This window comes from Pinus tabuliformis, chromosome 5_1 (genome assembly GCF_031772625.1).
Source record: "Pinus tabuliformis cultivar Carrire ecotype Pingquan chromosome 5_1, CPIR1, whole genome shotgun sequence".
Taxonomy (NCBI): Eukaryota; Viridiplantae; Streptophyta; class Pinopsida; order Pinales; family Pinaceae; genus Pinus; species Pinus tabuliformis.
The window spans coordinates 179,725,534-179,736,482 of NC_142305.1; the positions used below are offsets into that span (position 1 = coordinate 179,725,534).

Genomic DNA, 10,949 nt, shown 5'->3' on the forward strand with positions numbered 1-10,949 from the left:
TGGGAGTCATGGAGAGAACCTCTTATGAGGGTCTTGTATGAGTTGGATGTTGAGCTCTGGGAGCTCCGGGGGGCTTGGGGTACTTCTTGGAGCGATGAGCGACCATAGGGTGAGTGGTTCACCTTCCCCTAATGGTGTGTGATATACATGGTGAGTGGTCACCTTCCCCTGTGATACCCCATAGTGGTATATGCATAGGATGCGTTGTTCACCTTCTCTTATGGCATATGAACAGGATGAGTGGTTCACCTTATCTTGTCGGCACATCCTACCCATGCAGTCCGGGACTCATGGGAAGCACCTCTCATCTAGCCAATGAGTAGGGAAATTAGGATAGGGACCATAGTACTACTGATGGACGCATCGTGTACTACCATACTCCCTATGCTAGGATGTTGATATTGATCTGGGATCAATGGAAACTGACTTCAGGTTGGTTAAGAGTGGTATGACACACTCTCTATTATTGGAGATAGACTTTGGGTCAGTGGAGAATGGTATGATACATTCTTGGTCATTTCTTCTTTCTTCATAGTTCAACAGAGCAGAGACAATGATGGTACAAATTGTCAGACAATTTGGCAGGTGAAGTTCTCCCTAGTTGAGAGGGAGTGTTAAATTTGGCAACTAGGGCCAAACTTCACGTTGGACAACTCATATGAGGCATCTCATATTTTTCTTGGATTCTTCTCTTTGACAGGTGTAGGATTGATCTAAAGATCATCCCATTATGACATGTACAAATGAAATTATGAATTTATTTTGATTATGGACAAATTGTCAAGGTCTGCCAACAAACTCATGGAGGCTCAGAAGCCCAATAGTCACGTTTATTCATCCTCAATGTTTTCCTATAAATACTGGATGCCTCCTCCTCATTTGGACACACTTCACTCACATCTTCTCTCTCCTTCATTGATTGGGTACGAAAATCAGAATTTGGTCTCCACATGTGCGAAGGAAAGGAAGGGCTTTTTCTGTTCTAGCCATTGACTAGTTTTGACCAAAAATTGTAGAAGCTGTTTTGACTTGCGTTGACCAAGTGTTGACCTATTTTGGTGCGACTTTGAGTGGAGGAATTCTCTCTTAGCATGCCACAGTTTCAGGCACGAAAACCGAGGCAATTTGACCTCATGTTTGACCAACGTTGATTGTACTAGGGCTGCTTGCAACATTGATTTTTGTTGACCAATTTTGATTGAACTTTTTTGGACTGTTTTGGGCTAATTAAACTTGCTATTGGAGGCCGAAGTTGACTGGGTATGATTGACTTGAATTGAGGAAGAAATTTGCCCTGTTGACCAGCGTCGACTTTCTAGTTAGGGATTTTTGTTTCTATTGTTTGACTGATCAGTTTTTCACTGTAATTGGACAAGTGAATATTATACATTGTACTCTCTCTGTTGGAATTTTGAAGAACTATAAGAAGAATTGATCAAGGGTTTCCCCACATTGGGGTTTGTCCCTAGCTGGTGCCATATCTTATGTCCTCGTCTTGGCTCGTCTTCTACTGTTATTGTTTATGTTCTATCTGCATTTAATTATCATGTTGATGTGATTGCTAAACTGGATATTGATATTGGGCTAATAAAGAAATTGAAGTAAAATTGCTCCAAGCATAGAACACGCCATTGTTATCTTAAAATTAACAACATCAGACCCCTGAGTCTCCAAAAGCATCTACCATACCCCATCAACAAAATAGTAACACGAATTTTCAAAATATGCAGCTCTGGAATCAATACCCAAATATGCAGCCCTTGAATCAATACCCTTTCTTCACCTCAACAATTGCTACATATCAACAAAAAGCAAAACGCGAGCTTTCCAAATTTGGTGGTAATGAGAAAAACAATGTTGCATGGTTCAATAAAGCAGAAGACTATTTTGAGATTTACAATATTGACAATGGCAATGAAAAGATCAGGCATGCATCCATGCAAATGGAAGGCATAACATATAATTGGTATTTGTGGTGGAAGAAAACAACACATGCTATTAGTCGGAAGAAGTTCAAAAATGCATTCTTTAGGAGGTTCCAAGGTGTCAAAGAAGAAGAGTTCTTCTCGACACTCACTAGGCTACAACAAAAAGGAGATGTGGTCGAATATACTAGAGAATGGGAAACTCTAGCTACACGAGTACCTGGGTTATCATAGACTCATCTTATTCAATCATACGTCACGAGACTTAAACCACATCTCCAGGATGAGCTTAAGCTTCATGACATCACTTTTATAGACAAGATAGAAATCAAAAGCTACAAAAAAGAAGCTTGAAAGATTACAAAGGCCAAAAGTTGAAACAGTATATTCAAGACAATGATCTCCCCAAAGTGCTAACGTGGATAATACAAAGTTTGTTCCACCGCAGCTGCATGAAGGAGGAAAAACTAATTTGGAAATGCAAAGAATGAAAGAAGGTAAGTGCAAACGTTGTGGTGAAAAATGGGATTCTAAACATAAATGTGTTAAAGGAAAAGAGACCAAGAACCTGTACATATGGGAAACAACTAATGATTCAGATAGTGATGAACCAAACATAGAAGAAGTTGAAGATTCTCCACAATTTTCTTTAGAATCAGATAGCGAGAATATTCTGCAAGTGTCATTATTAGCGATGACAGGTATATCTCAGCCTTAGACGTTAAAATTAAAAGGACATATCAAAAAGAGCAATGTAATGGTTCTAATAGATACCTGCAACACCCACAACTTTTTGGACTCAAATATGGTGAAAAGGCTCAACATTTTCACATATCCCATGCCCAACATGAAAGTGATGGTAGCTGACAGAAATAAAATTGAAAAACTAGGGAAATGCCATAAAGTCAAATTGCAGATTCAAGACTACAATCTAGAATCTCCGTTCTACACTGTACCATTAGGAGGAGTGGATGTGGTCCTAAGTATCCAATGGCTACAAACCCTAGGCACTTACTCTACCAACCATCAAAAGCAATTTATAAAGTTTAGATGGGAGGGGCAAAAACACAAGTTATATGGGTTCCAACCCCCTTAGAATCAAATTGTATCATCATACCAGATGATGAAGTATATCTGGAAGGGAACACTAGCGTGTGTAGTGAGTGTCATCAGATGGAGATGCTGGCTTCAAGATTGGTTAGCGAAGAACCATTTGAAATTCACGAACTACCACATGAAGTTAAAAACTGATTCAGAAACACGAAAGGGTGTTCCAAGATCTTCCTACGAAGATGTTGCTTGAAAGAGAAATCGAGCACATAATCGAAGTCAAATAAGGGTCAAACTCTATTAACATCAAGCCGTATAGGTGGTATCCAGTTGTTTTAGTCCGAAAGAAGGATGGATCCTTTAGACTATGTGTAGATTATCGAGGACTAAACAAGGTAATGATTAAGAATAAGTTTTTGATTCCCTTTATAGATGAAATGCTAGATGAACTTCATGGAGCCCAATATTTTTCAAAATTGGACTTGAGATCGAGATACTACCAGATCAGAATAAGGCTAGAGGACATAGCGAACATTGCTTTTCGAAGACATGAAGGTCATTATGAATTTAAGGTAATGCCCTTCGGATTAACTAATGCTCCAACAACCTTCCAAGCCACCATGAATGAGGTATTTCGTCCATATCTAAGGAAGTTTGTGTTAGTGTTCTTTGACGATATTCTAATCTATAGTAAAACTTGGAAGGAGTATCTACAACATCTGGAGCAAGTTCTCACTATATTAGAAGAACATCAGTTCTGTGCAAAAATGTCCAAGTGCACCTCTGGAAAAGAAGTAGAGTACCTCGGACACATAATACCCAAGGAGGGAGTAAAAGTAGATCCTAATAGGATCAAAGCGATAAAAGAATGGCCCAGACCAATTAACATCTCCAAATTAAGAGGATTCTTAGGGTTGACTGGATACTATCAAAGGTTTATTCGAAATTATGCTCATGTATTTGCACCCCTAACAAATTTGTTGAAAAAGAACTCCTTTCAATGGGATGATAAGGTAGAAAAATGTTTTGAAGACTTAAAGGAAATCATGTCCAAGGCACTTGTATTAACAACTCTAGATGTTCCAAAGCCTTTTGTAATTGAATGTGAGGCTTCAGGTTTTGGCATAGGAGCAATATTGATGTAGAATGGTCATCCAATAGCGTTTGAAAGCAGGAAGCTCAATAAACGAGAATGTCTCAAGTCTATATACAATAAGGAAATGCTCAACATTGTGCACACATTAGCTAAGTGGAGGCAATATCTCTTAGGAAGTAAGTTCTTAATACGAACATACCATAATAATCTTCAGCACCTCCTCCAACAAAAAACACTATCTACAGAACAACAAAAGTGGATTGAAAAAATTGCCGCCTTTGACATGGATATATTACATAAGAAAGGGAAAGACAATGTAGTAGCAGATGCTTTGTCCAGGAAAGATGAAGAATCATCATTACTTGCAATTTTGGTTGTTGTCCTAGAATGGCTTAATGAAATTCGAAGTGAGTATGCAAAAGATCTAGAAACAAGTGCTATAATCAATAACTCTCCTTAGAATTCATAATTTGAATGGAAAAACAATTTTTTGTGGTACAAGGGAAGAATTTACCTAAGTCCAAATTCCAATTTTAAAGCCAAAGATCTCAAAGACTCCTATGATTCAATATTAGTTGGACATGTAGGTTTCTTTAAAACCTACTATAATGCATGACAATCATTTTTTTGGAAGGGAATGAATGATGATATTAAAAAATATGTAGCATAATGCAATAATACCAGAGAAATAAAAATGATAACATCATGATCCCAGAGTGCTCCATCCCTTAAATATTCCAAATCAGAAGTGGGAAGAAATATCAATGGACTTTATCAAAGGATTACCTGTGTCTGATGGCAAGGACAAAATTCTCGTAGTAGTCGACAATCTCAGCAAGTATGCACACTTCATAGGAATGGGGAATTAGACTCAATAAAACAAATCGCTGAGATATTTTGCAAGAATGTCTACAAACTACACAGATTTCCCAAGGTCATTGTTAGCAATAGAGATGCCAAATTCAAAGGTAATTTCTAGAAGGAATTTTTCAAACATTTAGGAACTTGCCTCAACATGAGTTCAACATACCATTCTTAAACAGATGGTCAAACAAAAGTTGTCAATAAATGTTTAGAAGCCTACCTACGTTGTTATGCAACAGACAAAAAAACAAGTGGGCTCAATGGTTACATGTTAAATTTGGACAACTAGGTCCAAACTCCATGTTCTGATGCTCAGATTAAGAGGCTAATATTTTTGTTGGATTCCTCTTTCTGAGAGGTGTAAAATCCATATAAAAATAGTCTTAATCCGATGAGCAGAACTTATATTTTGAATTTATTATTCTTAATAAATTATATGTGCAAGGTCAGCCAGTTTTGTAATGTAGGCTCACATGCCCAACAGATGTGTCACACACCCTCATTGATGGATATATATACAGGAAAAGTTGGAGAGAATTTGATCAAAAAAACACAACTCACATCTTCCTCTCTCATCCTAAAAAAGTACGAGCTACCTGGAGGACGAATTTCAGCCACACGTGGGAAGGACGAAGAGGAGTTTTCTGCTGCTAGGGTTTCTGCTGCTAGGGTTTTTGCTGCTAGGGTTTCGCAGAAGTTTGACCAGCGTTGACTTTGGTCAACGCTTGGTCCAAACAAGCTGAAAACTTGTGGGAAGTTCGATTTTTGAAGGCCGTACTACCTGGCACAAAAATCGAGGTCAAAGGGTTGACCGTTTTGCTACTGCGTTGACTTTTAGCTTGCTGCCCCATGCGTTGACTTTTCAGGACAACGTTGACTTTTGTAGAACTGACTTGGGTTGACTCATCTACTGGTTGGAGGGTTGTTGTGACACATGCTGGGCTGGCTGACCAAAGGAGACTTTGCTGGTTGAAGCATCCTGTTGACCGCCGAAACGAACACATACATTTTTCTTGTTTCTGATTTGTCTTCTGTAAGATCTGCTTATATGTTCTATCTGCATTTTGCTTATCTACTTGTATGATTGCTGTGAGAAAAGTGAAATTGCTCTTAGCATAGAACATCTACAAAACTTTACATGGTATCGGAGCTGAGGTGAAGACAAACTCTATCTATAGCAATCATCATCGAAGGAAATGGATTCCTCTAAGCTTGAATTCAGGGAGAATGACAAGCTGACTGGAAGTGATGACTTCCATGCCTGGAAGATGTTATTAGATCTCAAATTAGAAGATCATGATCTCCTAGATCATGTGACAGGGAAGATTCAAGAACCTCCATCAAATGCCTCTGCTGATGTTAATTGCACTAATAGATGGAGTTCTCCCTAGTTGAGAGGGAGTGTTAAATTTGGACAACTAGGTCCAAACTCCATGTTCTAATGCTCAGATTAAGAGGCTAATATTTTTGTTGGATTCCTCTTTCTGAGAGGTGTAAAATCCATATAAAAATAGTCTTAATCCGATGAGCAGAACTTATATTTTGAATTTATTATTCTTAATAAATTATATGTGCAAGGTCAGCCAGTTTTGTAATGTAGGCTCACATGCCCAACAGATGTGTCACACACCCTCATTGATGGATATATATACAGGAAAAGTTGGAGAGAATTTGATCAAAAAAACACAACTCACATCTTCCTCTCTCATCCTAAAAAAGTACGAGCTACCTGGAGGACGAATTTCAGCCACACGTGGGAAGGACGAAGAGGAGTTTTCTGCTGCTAGGGTTTTTGCTGCTAGGGTTTCGCAGAAGTTTGACCAGCGTTGACTTTGGTCAACGCTTGGTCCAAACAAGCTGAAAACTTGTGGGAGGTTCGATTTTTGAAGGCCGTACTACCTGGCACAAAAATCGAGGTCAAAGGGTTGACCGTTTTGCTACTGCGATGACTTTTAGCTTGCTGCCCCTGCGTTGACTTTTCAGGACAGCGTTGACTTTTGTAGAACTGACTTGGGTTGACTCATCTACTGGTTGGAGGGTTGTTGTGACACATGCTGGGCTGGCTGACCAAAGGAGACTTTGCTGGTTGAAGCATCCTGTTGACCGCCGAAACGAACACATACATTTTTCTTGTTTCTGATTTGTCTTCTGTAAGATCTGCTTATATGTTCTATCTGCATTTTGCTTATTTACTTGTATGATCGCTGTGAGAAAAGTGAAATTGCTCTTAGCATAGAACATCTACAAAACTTTACATTACATCTCGCTGAATGGTGGTACAATTCCACTTATCACACTTAAGTGAAAATGACCCCATTTCAAGCTCTGTATGGTTACAAACCTCCTAAATGGAAGGACCTTGCCATTATCGAGACAAAACTTCCAGTAGTTAAAGTTCAGTGAGAAGAAACACAAAAAATATTCCAAGCACTAAAGGAAAATCTAAATATTGCAAGAAATCATATGAAGCAGCGAGTTGACCGAAACAGAACAGAAAAAGAATTTGAAGTTGGAGAATGGGTATTTGTTAAACTTCAACCTTACAAGCAGCGGTCCTTAAAATATAAGGGAAAAAACAAATTGGCACCAAGGCTCTATGGATCGTACTAGATTAACAAAAAAATCAGCCAAGTAGCATACAATTTAAGCCTTCCTAATAAAAGTTGTGTTCACAACGTCTTCCATGTATCTTGCCTTTAAAAAGAGCTTGGGAAACATCAAGTGGCTCAGATAGCACTATCGACATTAGATGACTAAGGGAAGATCATTTTAGAACTAGAAGATATCATCTTGGTTTGTGACAAGGGTTTTGAAAGTTGTCCAGGACATTAAGTGATTCAGAAAGCTTCTTAAGGTAAAAGTTCCAGTTCATGCAGGGAGTCATATCATTATTTTCTTTAGTTTTACTTTTTTCTTGGGTTGAGGGTTTGACTAATATTAGAGCTAAGAGACTAAATTCTGCTATGATAGATATAGATATTTATTATGGGTAAAGCATTTCAGTTTTTGTTGGTTATCGACTGAGTAGCTTATTAGTTTGAATAATATAAAGCAATTTTCAAAACTCTTCACAATATTATCGTAATGGTGTAGATTTAGGGATTTTAGCCAGGTTATTAAAAGTCCATGTTTTAAGTATTTGATTAGTAGGAGAGTCTTTCAGAGATTTTAATTATCAGCATACCAATTAAATTAGTCTCAGGTTTTTCCCTTGGCATGCTTGCATTCCGGTGGTCAACTCATTTAAAAAGAAAAATGTATAATGCTATATAGGCTCTATGGAAGACACATTGCTGTTCCTTCAATGGATAGTGATGCTTGAAGGTTTTTGCAAATCAAATATACAGATTTTTAACATAGCTACGAATGTCCAATGGGAAATTTTCTTTTTTCAAGGATATTACTCACATTTAATAAAAAATGATTGTTGAATCCTGGAATATTGTGCCTAAATGAACTATGCAGTCATGTTTAGCTGTAGATGATTACCGACATTTTTAACAGGCCTTAAGTGGTTAATTCTTTTGGCCTTACTGAGGGTTCTTTTTAGGAAATCATTTAATAATTCTCTCACCTCTTAACACTTACTCCAAGTGACACATTTGACATTTTTAAGGCAAATTTTGCAATTACTGTAAAATTCTCATCAATCGTTTTATACTATAATAGATAATAAAACTAATATCAATGTGCTGAGTTAAAATTCTATAATTTGGTGGGAGACCATGATTATGATAATACACGCTTCTTTGCAATAATTTCATTTAAACTACAATATTAATAGTCATCTTGTTAAATTTCAGGTATAATAGTACCTGCAAAAGGTCAAAATGAAGATGAAGATGACATGGTAGCACCTAGAAGTCTGCGGTCTTCTACAAATGCTGATTCAGATTCTGAGTGATATTGGCAACTGCTCAGTTTTTTATTTACCAAAATTAATTTCTTATTTTATGCACAACGCTTACAGAGGCTGCTGTTGCAAGTGCAATTTAGTGTGCTAAGTGAACAGGAGATTTGAATCTTGGTGGTCAATTATCAGAATTTGTTAAGGGAATCTTCATGTTGTAAAGTTACAGATAGATAACTCGATCAACTAAGATCTGCATGTAGAATAGCTTTCCATGCATCATGCTTCTTAATTATGTCTTCTCTGGAATGTTAATCATATACACTTTTAGGTTGTCTTTCAATCAAATATGCTGGATTACAGAATTTAATGGGTAAGATTTGCCATTAAGAATGCAATAATGCTGGGTAATATTTCCGTGCAACTCTGTGTATACATGTATGGATTAATTTTCACCAAATTCAGGCTGTTGCATCATATGTTTGAAGTGATTACGCTGCTTTTTATCTGGTTTTCATGCCTGTCATGTTCATTTCATATGGGATAGTAAATTCTCGTTGTTTATTAATCTGGCATGGGCCATCATGACTGTCTACTAGAAGATGAAGGGGACGACTGTGAAATGAGGACATACAGGAAAGGGAATTAGGCAATTGTATTCTATACAGCGGGAACCATATTACTGAAAAGGTAATCACAGAGGATTGCTATACATTTAAGTCAATCCAGCTTTCTATCTCACGCCTGCCATCACATTCCTTCCCATAATGGAAATGTGTCCACATTTAAACAGGACCAACTAGGATGGTATTGCCATCACATTCCTTCCCATAATGGAAATGTGTCCACATTTAAACAGGACCAACTAGGATGGTATTTTAAAGCAATAGTAGTATCTATTAGAAGGATGAAGACGTGTTGTGTATTGAAAATTGGGTAGCTATGGGGTGAATTTCCCCATTGGAAGCCCATCTTGTTCCAAGGAAGAATTCAATTTGGTTAAAGGAAATATTATTATTTGGCACTCTTTTCATTATCATTCAATGTGGCTCAAAATCAAGCAAGCACTCATTAAAGAAAAAAAATATATTTAAATATTATTTGGATCAAATTTGATTTTAACAGTTTTCCTCCTAATTCTACAAGTCGGCCTCATGATGTCGGCCTGCCCCAATAGTCGTGACTTTTTGCTCAAAGGGACAACTTTATGTTGGCAATAATACTCCATTATTTGGCATTCAATTTGGACTTCAAGTATGAAAAGTTCAGAGTTCTCTGAGGCAGATTAGCTCAGATTTGTGGCTTGTCCTATGGGTCACACCTTTTCTATGGCTCACATATATTTCCTGAGGCTCGCATCTTTCCTATGTGGTTCGCGGTATCTCTCAGTGGCTCACATTTGTTATATTTGTAGCTCACACTCTCTATAGCTCAATTACAGTGGCCCACACATTGGTTCATAACTTGTGGTTCGCATTCTTTATTTCTCGAGGCTCACACATTTTTATGGCTCACTTTAGGTTGCACTCATATCACGATGGATCACATACAATCTTTGTGGCTCATTCTCTGTTCTGTGATTCGATGCATATCTCTGGCATCACTTTTATTCAATGTTCCACCAAGACTCCGGTGCGGGGAGATGCAGGTGCGGGGAGACGCACAGGGGGGACGTGTGGGAGCACCCTCAAATTTTAGGGAAATTTCAGGGGTGCGGGGAGACGTCGATATATATATATATATAATTCAAGTTCATATTCATTGTTCAATGTTCAATAATGAAAGAATAAAAATATTAAATAGACAATTGAATCATTGATCCATCCTCATCATTCATTTTGATAAATACATCATTCATATGACATACTCAAGTCTCATTATTGAATTATTCATACATACCATGAGATTCGATAAAATAAATAAAAATCAATAATGAAATATTCAAATACATTGATCCATATCATTCATCATTCAATGATTCATCATTCTACAATCTACATTGATTTAAAAATTAAATTCATCATTCATCATTCTAGAATCTAAATTGAAAGCAAAACATACTAGAATATTTTCAAAGTTTGAACACTAAATTTATATAACTCAAAGTTTGAACTTAGGTTTTAGACTTTTAGTTATTTAATATTTTTTTGTTCTGTTTAGTTTT

General features: G+C 37.2%; 1 protein-coding gene across 2 annotated transcripts in view; it reads left to right on the forward strand.

Moving 5' to 3' along the window:
• The window catches only part of LOC149164004 (thioredoxin domain-containing protein PLP3A-like), an 83,661-nt gene extending 74,511 nt beyond the window's left edge, over nucleotides 1–9,150 (forward strand). For both annotated transcript variants that reach the window (XM_089431923.1, XM_089431924.1), the window contains one exon: nucleotides 8,739–9,150. In XM_089431923.1, coding sequence (XP_089288049.1) covers nucleotides 8,739–8,839 — 101 coding nt within the window. In that variant the 3' untranslated portion in view covers nucleotides 8,840–9,150. The remainder of the gene's footprint in view (nucleotides 1–8,738) is intronic.
• The last annotated feature ends 1,799 nt before the right edge of the window (nucleotides 9,151–10,949 follow it).